The sequence below is a fragment of the Palaemon carinicauda genome, chromosome 31, assembly GCF_036898095.1.
Source record: "Palaemon carinicauda isolate YSFRI2023 chromosome 31, ASM3689809v2, whole genome shotgun sequence".
Taxonomy (NCBI): domain Eukaryota; kingdom Metazoa; phylum Arthropoda; class Malacostraca; order Decapoda; family Palaemonidae; genus Palaemon; species Palaemon carinicauda.
In genome coordinates, this window is record NC_090755.1 from 67,737,993 (window position 1) to 67,754,992 (window position 17,000).

At 32.4% G+C, this 17,000-nt stretch overlaps 1 protein-coding gene across 26 annotated transcripts in view; it reads left to right on the top strand.

Moving 5' to 3' along the window:
* Zasp52 (Z band alternatively spliced PDZ-motif protein 52) overlaps positions 1–17,000 on the top strand; it is a 128,979-nt gene that overhangs the window by 86,340 nt on the left and 25,639 nt on the right. For 12 of the 26 annotated variants that reach the window (XM_068355322.1, XM_068355346.1, XM_068355341.1 and 9 more), the window contains 6 exons: positions 2,004–2,122; positions 2,606–2,874; positions 11,759–11,891; positions 15,805–15,890; positions 16,278–16,380; positions 16,543–16,636. In XM_068355322.1, coding sequence (XP_068211423.1) covers positions 2,004–2,122; positions 2,606–2,874; positions 11,759–11,891; positions 15,805–15,890; positions 16,278–16,380; positions 16,543–16,636 — 804 coding nt within the window. Of the gene's footprint in view, positions 1–2,003; positions 2,123–2,605; positions 2,875–3,268; positions 3,466–11,415; positions 11,546–11,758; positions 11,892–15,804; positions 15,891–16,277; positions 16,381–16,542; positions 16,637–17,000 lie in introns of all 26 variants that reach the window. The other 14 variants (XM_068355325.1, XM_068355329.1, XM_068355338.1 and 11 more) reach the window with 11 other exon arrangements.

The following is a 17,000-nucleotide window of genomic DNA, read 5'->3' on the forward strand; positions in this document are numbered from 1 at the left end:
ACTAGTTACCAGAAGAATATGAGAATATGAAGCATCCTATGTAGGTCTAGGCATACAGAGTAATGGTTCTCAAATTTGAGTTATGAGTTGCTGTGACTAGAATTCATTTGGCAGTTAATAGGGAAATTCTTTTTAATAAGTTTCAAATATCACTCGACTGAAAGAAAAATGTGATGAATGGCAGCAATGAAAAATTAGGAACAATGTTGAGTCCTTTTGAGAGATTAATTTTAGAAATATGTACAAAGTATAGTACTCAAATGTAGGTTAAATATGTTAATTTGACGAGTTTTATGTTGAATAATGTGAAGAGGAATTTGTGTAAACAAAAAATGATTTAATGAAATTTATGAGGGTTGCATATGTATTTTTTTACAAATAGAAATGTTGGCAACAGTCATGGGTATATATTTTGTAATCAACATTGAACAAGTTTAAAATAACAGTAAAGTATTGTGGCTTAATTCATGTGAAATATTAATACTTATCACATTTTGACTGAGAGCTGGCATTACAAGGAGTCTTTCTCAGGATATATGAAAATTAGAATGAATAGTGTGAAGAGAATCATTGGAATGGAGGATAAAGATGGGGCACATTTTATACAATGATTGAGTAATGTGTATATAATTTCTTGGGAAAAATTAATTACATAGCTTTTCATAAAAAAAGGTGGAACGTTTGAACTCTGATTAGGCAATGCTTATCTAATAAGTGAGAACTCGGTCTTTTTGTTACGTACTGTACCGCACTTCATTACTGTATACTGCAGCACTGTACTTCCAAATTATTCTGGCTTAGAATCAATTGTGCCTGTTTATTTCATAAGTTAAACTTCAAGATATATGAATGTCCAGATTAGTTTAAGTTTTAATTTCTTGAAATTTCAAGAATTTCTAAAATTTAGTTGGGTGTGAAAAAATCAGTATTAGAATATAGTTGAGAAATTCTTAAGATTGTATAAGAGCATCATAGTTGCATAAGAGTACTGTTTTTTATCGTGCACTTTTTTGTACCTGTCCAATACCTATTACTGTCAAGATAAGAGCGTTGCTTGTAGGATACAACAGTATTCTATATGAAGTTGGTTCTTGTCAGAGAATACTGAACTTGTTTTGCCACCTTAAATTATACTCTATTGGTCATTTAAAAGATTGAGGTACTTGGACTGTTTTTATTTCTTTGAATAAGTATCTTGTCTTGTTTTAATGTAGTAATATTGTAGATTTAGTTTTTAATTTGCTATTTCTCATCATCATAATTTTTGTTACAAGACTGTAGCTATTTGCTCATAATATAGTTCCTATATTTAGTAGGTAATGTTGATTGCATAGAGCTAATTTATTTTCTTATCACAAGAGGTAGAATAGTAGAAGATTTTTGCAATATGTTGGTGTCATCGGTTAAAAAGTTTGCATGAGCTTGGCTAACCAGCATATTTGTAGTCAGATGTTGTTAATGTTAACAAGCATACTTGATCAGTAGTCTACATAGTGATTTTATCATTTACAAAGCATAATCTCTTGTTGGAAAATAATTTTAGTGGTACTATAGGCTCTTTATTTATGATGTATTTTATTTATTTTTTGTTTGGCTTTAGATTAGGCATATTGCAATTATGTATTTCATTACAAAAGGAAAAAAAGAAAATTGTAAAGTAGAAAATATTATTTCTTATTTATTTTTTAATAAAAATGTAGTGTATTTTTCAAGAAATAAAAACATGTTCTATATATATATCTTATAGGCATATTGATAAAGATAGGAGTAAGTTGATCGAATACCTTTAGCAGAGTAATTTTTGCATTGTTGTAAAGTTGATATGAAGTATATACTGGTACTGTACCTATTTCTTTAGTTTATGGGTAGGATGTTGCTGCAATATTGTAATTATCTTATATGAGAAATCCCAACTCTGCATTCCTGTTAGTAACCACAGTAATAACGAAATTATTATTGCATTATAGGAGTGGCAGCTGCTTTGAACTAGTCCACTTTTTCAGGTGAATGGAAAACAGATTGTCAATGCACAATACAACACGCCTCTCAACTTGTACAGCGAGGAGAACATTGCTGAAACGCTCTCTGCACAAGCTGAGGTGATCGGCAAGGGGTGCCTCGGGTAGGATACTTATTTTGTGTTTGTTGACTTCCTGCTCTCATAGGAAGGATTTTGCTGTTACTGAGAAAATTGAAATGGGATGATATAATAGGGTGACCCTCCTCTTTCAGGATTAAGCTACAGCTCCTATTTGAAGCATTGATGAGTGACAGATTTACAGTAAAATCAAAGTAGATGTATGTAGTGATGCTGATTTGTAAAGGCAAAAATGGAGATTAAGCATTTATTTTTATTTACTTGCAAATAGCATGGCTTTTTCTTACTTTATTGCCCAAGATGTTATAGTACATAATGTTGCATTATTAGGTGGCATTCTTTTGATTTCAGTAGCTGATAATAGTTTCAAATAATTTTTTTAAGTTATAGTTCTCAATAATCTGTTCGCTTTAAAATTAAGAAACTCTTATGATCTGAACATATGGTTCTTATGTGTGTGTCTGTCTGTGTGTATTTGTGTGGCATCGCCTGGATGTGTGGGAACAGCATTAACTTCAAGAAATATCAACGGGAGACTGTAATCCAGGTAAACTCTCCAACATACAAGCTTATCCACGGAGATATGGAAGACACTCCAAAGCCTCGACCACCTCCGGCTTCTCCCTTTGACAAGGCAAATCAGCCCCCTCCCCCAGTTGCCTCTTTCCAACGGGTGAAAGGTCCTATGCCACCCACTCCACAGGCTCCAGCGGCAGCCCCAGTCAAGGCATCACCAGCTCCTGAACCTCAGCCTCCTAATCAGGGAGGAGACTCAGGTGACACACCACCGTATTAATAACCTTCACTTTTTGGTCCAGCATTTTTGCCGTGTTCCCAGGCCTTTTTGCCAGAGTTTCGTCACTATGTCGCCTGGTGGTGGTGTGCCGATTGAGGTGGCCTGCATGTTCCCACATTCTTGTGTTATATGCCGTGTCTTCAATCTTTCAGGATTTTTTTTATAAGGATTGACTAAGGGGACAAAATTGCCTTGAATGCTGTTCTTGAACCTGTTCCTGGAATGCTGTTTGGGTGTGTATGTATGTGTGAGTGAGTGTATAATGCTATAATATTTGCATGATTTGCCTGACTCCTACCTCCCTCTCTCTCTCTCTCCCCCTCCCTCCTGTCTACTACCACTACCTCACCTCTGCTACTGGTGTTCCTGTGTAGTGTCAACTTCATGAAGAATGAAAGGGCCTACGACGGCAAGACGTCCGATGTTCTACGAATGGTGCAGGAGATGGATAAGAATCCACTACCGGAACCTGAAGGTGAGGTAACATCCCTGATATCCCCTGACAAGAATGTTGTCCAGGGACATTCCTTCAAGATGCTTCAGCAAGCACTGGAGAGCTACGAGGATATAGGTAGGTTCTGCCAGGACACGGAAAGGAAATATTTTGAAATAATTTAAAAAAGCAAAATGTGATTGGTTTTAAACTGGGATACTTTGATGCAGCTGTACGTGCACATGAATACACACTTATATGACCGTTACTAGTTTCCAAATCTACTTTACTAATTTTCTTAACAATTGTAGTTTAATGCACTGCAAATTCATCTCAATTGACACAATGCTTACATTTAAACTAACATCATAATGATGATTGGACATAACTGATATGCCTGTACATAGCTCAAAATCTTGATAATCTGTCCTTCATTTGATTTTGGAAAGTTAGATTAGCACCTGAAAATAGGAATACATTGACATATTCTTGATTACGTATATAGGCAGTAAAGAAATATCAGGAATTCTTAGAATACTGTATAGATTTACAATTACTTATCCTCCCGAATAATATTTGGATTCACGTTAATATCCATCAGTAATGTTGTATGAAATCCGTTTTAGGAAGGTAAGATTTTTTACCCATATACTATATGCATTTTAGAGCCTTGGTCTAAATAAGAAAATGACTAAAAGTTGCTATAGAACAGTAAATTTAGAATTTTTTATTTAGTGTTCCCAGTGATTAAGTAATTAAATTTAGATCTGGTGTATTTCCTTTGAATTAAGGTAGATATTGAAAGGGCCATCATGGAAAAATAAACTATAGTAGTGCCTAATAATGCCCCAAAAAGACAACCTGTTTACAGAAAAGGTCAATTTTCTGTGTACGTACATCTAATATACAGTACCCGAGTTACTTTGCAGTCTCCTATGCTTCCTTTTGTAAGTCTTTGCTGGAGGATGTTACTCATGTTTTACTTGGCTAGCTAGAGTGCTTGGATTAGTTGGCATCCATTTACATCTTTGATGATAGGGATCTGACATAGTTGAAAAAAACATCTTTTAATAGTGCACCAGGTCACAGAAATCATTGCCACTAGAAGACTCAATTAAGTCTTGATAATGATGCAAGTTACTGAACCATATACTCCAATATGGACTGGTCTTGGGATTGGAAATTTTTTTTACCTACTTGGGACTTATTTCTGTGGCTGTTAAGTGGCTTATAGGGGGTGTGTTGGCTAAACTACAGGTTCTATGAAATATCTCAATCAAGGAGATATAGGATTGATAGGGGATGCATAAAGACTTTACTACTGTCTGCAGTGAAAACATGTACAGAGAAATAAATTAGAAATTTTAAAATGTGTGACCAAGTGTGATGTTCAATATTCACATCTAGAGCACAGCGGGAAATGTATTACCATGAGGAAGTGGTAGCAAGATGTATTCAGCAGTGAGCTGCTGAAAGTCTTCAAAGATCAAAATGGTTTGAACATATGAAAACGAATCAAAAGCAGTAGATTGGAAGTATCAAAACAAATTTGTGAGAAGGTTCAAAAAGTCATGGAAAAACTACAGTGCAAGGAAACTTAACAGAGTAGTATTCAGGCAGAACTAATTTACATCTAACCCTATGGAGGGGAAAAGCAGTTATGAAAATGAAAATGTACAGTATAATTAAAAGGATGATGGTGCAATTTGATGAGACCAGAATTGTGTAATTCTCTGTATGATGGATACACAACTGGACTGATAAAGCTTAAATGCTAATTTAGCGTGGGAGTTGGGTAGTGTAGAGCTCTTATTGGGTATCTCATATGTAACTACCATAATAATGAAATTAACAAGATTGTGTAGAAAATTTCTTATCTGTGAGCTACAGCTTGTCTTGACATACTTGATAAGGAAGGGTTAACAAAGATTTTGATGAGCCATTGATGTGATAATGATAGTCATATAAAAATACATTTAAGTCTTGAAGTGAGAATAGAATAATCAATCCAATACTGTACTAGATTAAAATGAGACTTGCAGCCAAAGTTTTAGAACCTTTTAAATTTAATTTAAAGTCCGCTCAAGCTTGCGCCTGTCACGTTGCCGCCCGTGGGAAAGGTTGCTTATGTTAGACTTACAGGGGTCTGCTAATTATTCAGTGAAGAGTATTTTTTTTATACAGTATCTAGTATAGAGGAAATTTCTATAAACACCATTTCTAAATCTAATTACTTGTCCAAATAAATAAGAATTGTCACACTTGGTGCTGTTAAGTAATATATACAACAGTGTTTGTATACATAGAAAATAGTGCCCACATTAGTTTATCTGTACATAATAGCAGGACTACCTTTCAAGATTTCAAATATTTGCTCTTTTTACTTGGTACAATAACATTGAAAAACTTTGATATCCTTTTTCCCCTGTATTTGAGTAGTACTGACTTTCTTAGTTTTCAAATTAACTTGTCCTTGCATTTTTTCTTTTTATATAGAGCTGTATACCAGTTCTTCATATACAAAGACCCAAATTATTGCTGTACAGTACAGTATTTAATATTGTAAGTAGTGTATATAAATAAATTTTTTTTAACTAACACTATCTAATTTTTCTAATCCATTTGTGTCCTATACACAAGTGCAGGTACACTAAACAGACCATGAGATGCTTTATATAAATACTGATCATATATGGCTGAAGTCATTAAATTCCATTAACGACATTCATTACTCTAAAGCGCAGAATCGTTAAGTACAGTACATTGTAAATAAACAATTTATATATTTACTTAGGCAAATGATTCACTTGCAAAACAACTCCCTAGAGCCATGTTCTTTAATGCAGTTCAATACTGTGCAATAATCTGTGCATGAGTATCAGCTTATTAATTTAAGTTGCTCTGTTGTGGTTAAATTTTTTTCTTGCATTATATCAGTACATCCTATTTACTATTAATTACTTGATCGTATTACTATTGCTTCATATATTTTATTTTACGATTATATGTACGTTCATTAATTTTTTCTTTTGGGTTTTGGGCTTTTGGTTTCGTGTCCTGTGCAAGAATTGGAAATTGATTCAGCACTTCTCCATGATAACCAAAGCAGGTTATACTTTGTTGTGGGATTTATGCTTTTTTTCTGTTTGGTTAAGTTGGGCTGAAATGCTGAATGGATTTCCACCATACATGTCCATGATGCAGTATAGAACTCGCCACCTGCAGACTAAGGAAAAGGATAAGGGAGTACAGACTAGTATGAACAATACAGTAATTTAGGATTTATTGGGAATAATTATACCTTGTGGGGGAACATTTTATCTTTATATTCTTAGAAATTAGCTGGAGGGATCACAGATTTTTTTCTAGGTAAGTTGTACTAAGATTTTGAGGGATGAGTAAGCTAGGTTATCTGGTCTAATTGCATTTTCATGTACTTTGTTAATAAGGGCAGTCACTCGTTTAAATAAATTACATAGCTTGTAGTGGGGAAAAATACTGAAGATAATTTACAGTAGACAGTTCAACTACATTAAGAGTGATCATTTTAGATGTGATATTATTACCATCACAATCGTTTAGATCTTGACTATCAACATTACTGATTGAGCCGTCATTCCTGATCTTCACTTGCAAGGTAAGTGGTGATTTTTTTTTTTTTAAATTAAGTATGATGTCAATTAGTATTGCTGTTTATAAGTTTTATAATGTATTTTAATAAGATGTTAAACATGCTCAATGTATTAGTATTGCATTAGAATCTTTATAATTAATGTGTTATGTACTGAAATACTGTATTATATGGATTTTAAATGTGCATGTATCCCCTTTACACTGAAGTCTTTAGCCCCAGTCTTAATATTACAGTATAATACTGGTACAATTAGTGAAATTTTATCTGAAAAAGACCGATCATTATCACTTTGAAGCCTTCTAGAGCCAGTTCCTTTTGTAATTTTTAAAAATTGTTTATAGTGGTTTTCTATAAAATCTGGACAGATTTTCTATAATTTAGAAGATGATTTAAGTTTTTCATGAAAAGTCCCCCCCCTTTTTTTTTTTTTAAACCAGATGTTTTGATGTAGAAAACTTGGCTGTTGACTCATGTAAATTATATATAGTAGCAGTATTGTGGATTTGGCATGTAGAGAAATAACTTATCAAGTGTCTAGGTTTTGAGAATACCGAATAAGAAAGGATAAAACCTTTCCTAATTTAGACTGGGCCATAGTAATAGACATGAATTACTGTATTGCCCTATTTAAAAAAAAAAAAAAAAAAACTAGGGATTTAGTTGTAAAAAACATTAGATAATAGCTTCTAGAAGTTATATTCTTCCAATTAGAGGAGGAGAGTACTGTCACTACTAGTTGGCATCCATTTGAAATGACTTATTTTAAGCATGATTTCTGTAGCTATTTTTTTCATGTTTTTTTATATAAAATGAGTTAATGAAAAGTAAGAGATTATTAGTCAATTATAAACCCATTAATTGTTTTAGCTTATTCTGTTGTTGAAAATGATCCTGATCTACATATCATCTTTGTGTTAAAGACCATGATTATGTCACTGTACAGTAGATACCTTTTATGAAGATCAGATTGTAAGTGAGGAACAAAACAGATTTTAAATTTGAGCTAATTTGTCCACCTTGGCTTATTTGACATAGATTAAAACAATATTACATCACAGGTATATTTTCAATAGGAAATTTTTTTCCAAAACCCACTGATTTGCAGTGCTCACTGTTGGTGGAAGCTCTGCTTATTAATCTCAAAGTAAGCTATCTTCTAACTATTGAAGAAAAGAATATAAAGGAAAGAAAAATGGTCAACATCCTTAAAGGTTACCAAAATAGAGAAACTGGTAAACATTGAAAACCATTGATTAAAATTTGAATAGAGCAAATGTGTGTGTGGGGGGGGGGGGGAGGGTATTTATAAGCTTAGGAGGATTTGCCTTAATTTAATTGAAATTGCAATTGAGTGAAAGGGGATCAGAGAAAGGCAATGATAGTTGTTGATTTAATCTACTGCATTTCCAAGCTTTAGGAAGGGAAGCACATACAGTCTAACTTCGAAATGTGAAGTGCAACGGGAAAAGACTTATAAAAGATCTGAAATGATATTGACCAATATCAGAGAGAAAATTCTTTATGATTCAAGGATGATTTCAGTCGGTTATTTTTGTGAGTGCTGGCGTAACTTTTCTTTAATAATGAAGCAAAAGGAACAGGTCATTTAAATTAGAAGCTGAAGAGCAATAACTTATTCATTTATGCTTGTTAAATCTGTGTAGGTTTCCAACGGGAAATTTTAAGTGTGTATTATTAATTACTTGTTCTCAGATCTTTAACTATGTAGGAATACAAACCACATGGCAAGGGAATATTTCGGAAGAAAAAGTCTATGTATGGACAGAGTTCTACAACCAGGAAAAAAGTGATTACTGAGAGAATGATTGTTATATAAATTTTAAGTGATTAAGGACTAAGAGTTTTGATAGAAGAGACTACAATTGCATTTCTAATAAAAATAATAGCCTAGACAGATCATTTGTGAAAGGCAGCAAAATAGGAAAATATTAAAGTGCCATATAGCATGATTGAGGTAAATGGAAAAAGTCAGTACGAAAGTCTGCTATAGCTGTCAGAGGACTAAAGAGAGGAAATTTCCATATACTTTACTGTAAATAAGTACTACTGTTGCCCATTAACATTGTATACAGTAATTACAATGGTTCAATAGAACTTGATCACAGTTACTTTCGGGGAAGGAGTTTTACAGTAGCTTTCTACTGTAGTTTGTAATATATTGATAATTGTCTGGTTATTTAGGATAGTATGACTTGGTTCCTATTAAGAAAACTGTTTTGGTATTCATATGTTCCTCAGAAATCTATTATATATTGTACATTTTACTAGGAAAAGGCTACAGAACCATGCTTAAGATATCATTGAGTAGTATTTTGTTAGCGTACTCCTAAAAATTCTTATCAGAGGAAAATATTAGTGCTCGTAAGTAATGGTAGTGTATATACAGTATTTGTATTTTAGCATTTTTTATTTCTTTTAAATGTTTTTAAGCTTTCCATTTGCATGTTTTTTCACATTTGTTTGCATTGATTGGTGGCATTTTATTTTGCATGGCTTATATGAAACTCATATTTTGGCTGATTGCAATGTTCATTTATGTTGTACATGCCTCTAGGAGTTAGTGATTACGTTGCAAATGTCAGTTGCTGATTATTGGACGCATGATTATGTTAAGTAAATTTTATGGTTTAAATGTTAGTTTATAATCTATAAAATTTTTATTTCCAATGTTTTCAGATTCAGTATAACTAGAATATAAAATGGATTGTAATATTGTAGGGGATATCTTAATATTCTGTATTGAAGTAACTCTTGCATAAGTATGGTGGTTAGGATATAATTTCATTCCAAGACAAGTGGGGATCTAGATGGTATATTTAGTACAGTACAGTAATTCCTTCATTTCCTTAGATAAGAAAAGAAAAAGATGACATGCAAAGGGTATACATGTACCTTAAAGTTCCCTATCCACGCGGCCTTCAGCATGGTATGCATCGTTACACTTAATGGTATAGTGTATAAACCAGTAAAGTCTACAGCGAAGAATATTTTTAATGTTTTTAAATTCTGTAGTAAAGATTTTGGGGTGGTGAATTTAGAGTTTCTCAGTTGGATGAGAGGATTCATATTCAAAACTTCACTCTGAATATCAAGTTCAAGGATAAGAAATAGTTCTATTTTTTTTATTTTTCAGAGAAGTTTGGAAATGCTTAAATAAATCTAATCTCGATGCCAGTTAAAATTCTTAAATAATTTTTTTTCACTGAATGTTTGCAAAATGATTACCATGTAATAGTACATGTTATTGTACAGTACGCAGTATATTAACAATGAATTCTTTAAAGTATCTAAAACTGTAATACACTAGTTTTTAAAGCTGTGCGAAGTAGGATAGGATTTAGGTTTATAAATTATAAAGTAAAAGAAAAACACATTAAATCATCTTATAACATTTCCTGTCATAACTAATGATATTTGCATAATCTATACTGTTTATACAGTATTCACATCTTGAAGATATACAATATATGTGTATACATGTGTATACATATATTGTATATATATATATATATATATTTGTGTATATATATATATATATATATATATATATATATATATATATATATATATATATATATATATATATATATATATACACATATATATATATATATATATATATATATATATATATATATATATATATATATATATATATATATATATATATATATATATATATATATGTATATATATATATATATATATGTATATATATATATATATATATATATATATATATATATATATATATATATATGTATATATATATATATATATATATATATATATATATGTATATGTATATATATATATATATATATATATATATATATATATATATATATATATATATATATATATATATATATATATATATATATATATATATATATATATATATATATATATGTCAATAAAAAAATTTTATGCTTTATTATAGAATTAAAGCTAAAGATATTTATGGCTTGCTTAATGTTTGCAGTCATCTTTTTCTTTTGTAGACCTTAGATAAATAGAGTATAGAGCATGATATTTGCTTATGTTTAGGCATATTGTAGATTTTAGTTGACAAAACATAAAACTGTGTATGAATTCTTAATAGTTCTTTTTTTCAGAGCCTTATTTAATGTCATTGTTGTTAAGTATTTCTCTAAATGTATAATTTGATAAATTCCCATACACATGTCTTATACATATGACCTACCCATGTGTTTTAGTTCTTTAAAAACTTTTGCATTTACTTTTACTGAAAAATTATCCCATTGCCTGTTGGAATGATGTTTTCTCAATTGAATTTTATTCCTTGCATGTTATTTTCGATCCCATTTGAAAATATACTGGCTATAAATACGTTAGATGTATGTAGCCATGCATTAGGCATGTTGGTTACGTGCATACCTTGTATTATTGTGTGTGACTGTGTTTCTCAGAAGTGGCTCCTCTGCCTCTCACAGCAACGCCCCAAAGTTTTCCATCACCCGACTACCCCTCTCAGGCGAGACCCAAGACGGAACTGCTACCTGGAGAAAATCTATGTTCTGAGTGTGGTAGACTTATTGTGTAAGTACAATAAAAAAAAAAAAAATAGACCAATCTGATTAGACTCCTGCACTAAACAATGCTTAAGGAGACTTGTACTATTTTACTGAAGAGTGGTAGCGTGCCGGGTAAATGTTGGTCAAGTATTGTTTTTAGTGCAGGAGGTTAAGTCAGGTGGTGTGATTAGGGGAATATTAGGTTATGGTAGTAATGGGTTCTCTATTTCGGGCACAGACAGCCCCGTACCTCGAGGGCCAGGCCCTGCAGGCACGCGCAGCGTACAAGCCCCAGAGACTAAAGCGAAACCTAATGGGGTACCTGGCGTGTCTCAGCTCACCAGATGTTCAGAGTGTGACAGACCCATTACGTGAGTACTGGTGTAGGTCGTTTATGGATACTGGAGCACGCATCCTGTTTAGTGTATCTTTAATATCACTTGGCTAACTAATTGGACCTTTGATGGTTTGGGTGTCAGGTGTATTTTTTCTTGTAAAATATGGGATTAGCAATATTTGTTTAAAATTAGGTTATTTCTTATGGAGCAACTCTAAAAGGCAATGAACTTTCATAAGAAACTTCTTTAAAAGAGAATGCTAAAACATAAGAAAATAATTGAGTAATATTATGAATTACTGTAGCCTACAAAATATGAACATATATCAATAGCAGATTACAAAACTGAGGTAATTGAGATGAAATGAATAAATTAGAAATACAGCCAAGTAACTCTCTTAGTATGGTAATACCACTAAAAGGCAGAGGAAGACCATAGTACAGAGGTTAGGGCATAGGGAGAGTTAATGAGCAGGTAACATCAATTGGTGTATCAATATGAACAGTAAATTGCAGACTTTACAACTTCGTTAGCAGTACTCGGTTGTCTTGCCAGTTGCTTGTGATCCAAATTTAATTTAACCTCATCACTCAATATATGCCAATATTTAGGGTGGTTTTCTAATGTTGAAAGACTATACAGCCTTGTCTAACAGACAGAAAGGATCAGTAGTGTATTGCAACATAAATAATCTGGACCTTGGTTAGCATCTGCTGCACTATTCTCCATCCCTTCGCTTCTTTCATTGACAAATACAATGAGGGAGCTTCTATGTCCAATGAAGGTAATAGTCATCACTTGTGGGAGAACCAGAGATAACAGAACATTTATCTTTCTTGGGAAAAGGAAATGTCAAAATGAACAATTCTCTTGTTGATTAAATTAGCACATATTCAGAGGCTGCAATAATGTGACAAATGTTGAAGCAGAACAGGTAGAGAGTTATAATCTTTTTAATAAAAGCTTTAACTTCTAGTTTCTCAAATGTATAATCTATTTCAATTGCGGATGTCTGGTGATTCCAATTTAGAGGGCTAGATTTTATTTAGACATAATTCTCAAATTGTTATACTGCATGCACTAGTCATGACTGAGGGTTGAGAACAAGGTTTGACTTTTGAGGGGCAACAATAAATATAGTCTCTCCTTCCTAACAGACTTATTTTTCACATTATTAGTAAGTGTATTCAGTTCCTGAAGTAATTTTGTACTTGCTTTACTTTTTTTCTTGACTTCGAAAAACAAAGTTGAACCGGGGTGGGTCTTATATGAGCATCGAGTCTGAATAGACAAAATAAATTCTGCATAGTAAAAATTATTTCATTTTGCAGTATAGTACATTATCTGATAACCTAATCATCTGGGGTCCAAGATGTGTTAGTCTTAAAGCACATTGAGCTATGGCTACGTAGGATTGCTATAAAAAGCCTATTTCCCTTGCTTTTGATTATTTTTTCTTCACTTAATGTAACATATTAACCAAAAATTGGAACTCGGCTGGATTTGGCACCTATTATCACTACAACATATGATACAGTACCTATGTGAGCAGGTATGCAGTTATTATATTTGCATGATAGGAATTAATTGAACAATGCTTTATTAAGCTTGGTGGCAGTAATCAACAACATTTTATTTATTATATAATGCAATGGATTTTTTGAAGAAAGTCGAACTGTTTGTCTTGTTTCGAAGTACATGTACCCCTTTTTCTCGTTTCCAAGATCACTAGAACAGACTGGTTTGTGTCACAAGGAACTTGAAACGCCTGAGAACTTAATAACTCATTGCTAGGAAAATTATTGAATTTTTGAAATACAGTTTAGTAAGTTATATGTTACTTCATAATCATTAATATTCCCTGGAGCCTCGAAGTTAACAGAACATCTGATTGGGTATAAATTACATCCTTTCAGGGTATAATTGCCATACCTGGCATACTTTATACTACTAGTATTATTTTTGTACATTTTATCAGAGATAATGAAGATTTCAATGCTAATCTGGCTGCGTTTTGGTATGACGAAGCCTCTGCAGCCAAAGCTAGGATGGAAATTTTTGCACAACTTTGTGATGGACATTTTAAGAAATACTGTAGATAAAAGTCATGTACTACAGTATACAGAATTTTGTTGAAATTCAAATTTTTTTTTCATTTTTGCATTTTCCAACTTCCAAAAATTTGTTTTGCAAAATATAAGTCAGTGATGATGTGATTACGATACAGTATACTGTACAGTACTGTAAATACATTTATATGATGTATACAGTACATAATCTTGTAAATTTCCTCAGTATGGGGGTGACATAATGGACTACCTTTGCATTGTTTTAGGTCCCAGATGTGACCTTCAAAAAAAAAAAAAAAAAAAAAAAAATATCTATTCCCCCATACGAAGTGACACAAGCTCTTCTGCCCTATTTGAAAAATTCACTACTGTGCTGTACTAGTAATTGTTTCTGTGCCTTTGAATATTTTGGTAATGCTGCTAAATATTCCACAGTTGATTGTATGGGTACTCTTACTGCCTGTGACTGAAAACTTAAAAAAAAGTAGAGCCTCGCTAACTACAGGTGCTTTATACATAATTCGGTAATGTTACAGATATGCATGGAACTTTTTGGAATAAACTATTTGCATACTAAAAGTACATTTAAAAATTTCAATGGTATTTTTATGGGTAAAGCTTTAAAGTAGAATATATTGAGATCTTGATTACGTTAATGTACAATACAGTATTCTTGTGAAGTACGTGCTTGCTACAGCATTTGCTGTCTCAGTGCAATAGAGGTCTCAATAGAAAATGCTAAGGGCTTTTACTGGATATCTTTAATACCACAGGATATTGTTATATGGTTTAATTTTATTTTCATTGGGATCTTTATTAAGTTAGTTTTACAAACTTTCCTTTTAGGCAAATAAAGATTTATGCTTAGAAAATCATTTTCATGTTACAAATATTTAATGGGAATTTAATTAAAAGTTAATATGTAATTAAGATTTTTGCAGAAATTACAAACATGAAGTACAATTTTGATTGCTATTCTTGATTTTCTTTTCTGGCTTGAAACTGCAGTGCATATAAGGATTTATTGTGAAAATGTTTAAGTAAATGGAATGTGAACTTCCTAATATTCCTTTATGATACTCACTTGCTCAGAAAATTACCTTAGAAGTTTTTTTCAAGTTTTACACGTTTATTTTTTAGAAGTAATTACGGGTATTCACATTAAGATTCATATAGTATTCTGTATACTGTTTACAATGTCTAAAAGGAAATTTTTGTTAACCAAAGTTCTGGTTGTAGAATTTAGGTTGATGTATGGTGATATAGTCCTGAAACTTGCCAATTGTTATTAAATACAAACTGATTAATGAATTAGAAATTTTAACACATTCAGCTGGCCACTATTTTTAATATCGCTCTATTCCTTAGTATAATTTTATTAGCATTGATTATTTCTCAAAAGGTTATTGAGAAGAATAGGTATTCAATTGGCTACTATTTTGAGTTCCACTCTATTCCTTAATAGAATTTTATATTAGCATTGATTAATTTTCAAAAGATTATCGAGAAGAGTAGCTGATCATGAAAATTTGTGTATGATGCAAATGTATAATTTACAAATATATGATGGTAAAAATTTTACTAATGTGTATTTGAAAATTCATAGCATGTATAGTCCTTTTCAAAGATTGCACAGTGTTCTGAAAATGTGGTTTTTTTTTTTCCTTTCATTCTGTCCCTCGACAGAAAAATGAAGCATCTTGCCTTGTTTTTTTTTTTCTCGACAAAAGCTTATTATAAGAAAAGTATTTAAAGACAGTAATCCAGATATAGAAACCAGATTGATGTAGGTAGATAGTTCTTATAAATATGGATGGCATTGTGGTCTTGAACTTCTGCACTGCTGCAGTAACTTGACGGTAGGATGTGTGTTTCAGCGGAGTGTTCGTGCGTATAAAGACTAAGAACCTGCACGCAGATTGCTTCAAGTGTTCAACCTGTGGATCCTCACTAAAAAATGTTGGTAAGTGTTGTGTAATCCCTTGTTTTCCGTTTGTTATCTGAAAGATGTTTCTCGTCATCCTTCACTTAGTTTGTGGCTTGTCAAAAACCTCAATTTTCATGGGTACCTTACAGTAACACATCCCCTTCATCACACTGTACTGTACAATGTATTTAAATATTACCGTTCATTTTTTAATTATTTTAGGATGTCTTGAAGATACTTCTCATCAAAAGTTTAAAACAAAGTTTTGATTGAAAATGTAGAAGGCATTTAGAGGAGGAATAGTCATAATTGTGAATAGTTTAGTATAGATGGACAATTTGTGGGTTGGGGGAGGAGGTGGTGGTGGTGCACTTTATAGGGTATATCGAAGTGGAAAGGGTTATTGATTGTATCTTTGCCCAGGCTACTACAACATCAATGAGAAGCTTTACTGTGATGTCCATGCCAAGCAGGCTGCTCGCCACAACCCACCAGCCCCCAACATGGAGCCCGTCGTGGTGAAGCCGTAAGTTTTCCTCCTTCCACCAGCTGCACCAGACTTTTTATTTCTTTAAGCTTAGTATCTTGATTCTGGCACTTTTATTAAGTGTACAGTATTTACATTAATGTCATATGTCAAGATATTAAAAATAACCTTATTATATAAGTACATTTATCTTATTTGTAGCGGTGCTGTCCCGCCCGCTGGAGCAGTGACCGCTAACGCGGCAAAACCAGCACCTGCCCCAGCTCCTGCCCCAGCTCCTGCCCCTGAACCTGCTGTAAGTATTATCTAATAGATTTTTCATCTAAATCTGAATTAGTGTTACAATTGATATCCCCAAACCTTCTAAATTTCACAGGACTATGAAACGGATTGAATAAAGTTGTTGAAAAAGATGTAAAAAATAATTTCACTATCTGCTGTGGCATACACTGCTTGTTTGAATTTGTATACAATTATCGTTTGCTTATGTGTTCAATGTTTGTTGGAGTTTAGTGAAGTTGGATTTCCTCCTAAGATAACTGATTAGGTGAACACTATACCTGTAATTTATATCAAGAAGGTTGTTTTGGCAATATGATATGAGCCCAGTTTTTCAAACTTTCATAAGCCCTTTCTCAGATCATAATTTTTTATTTTTA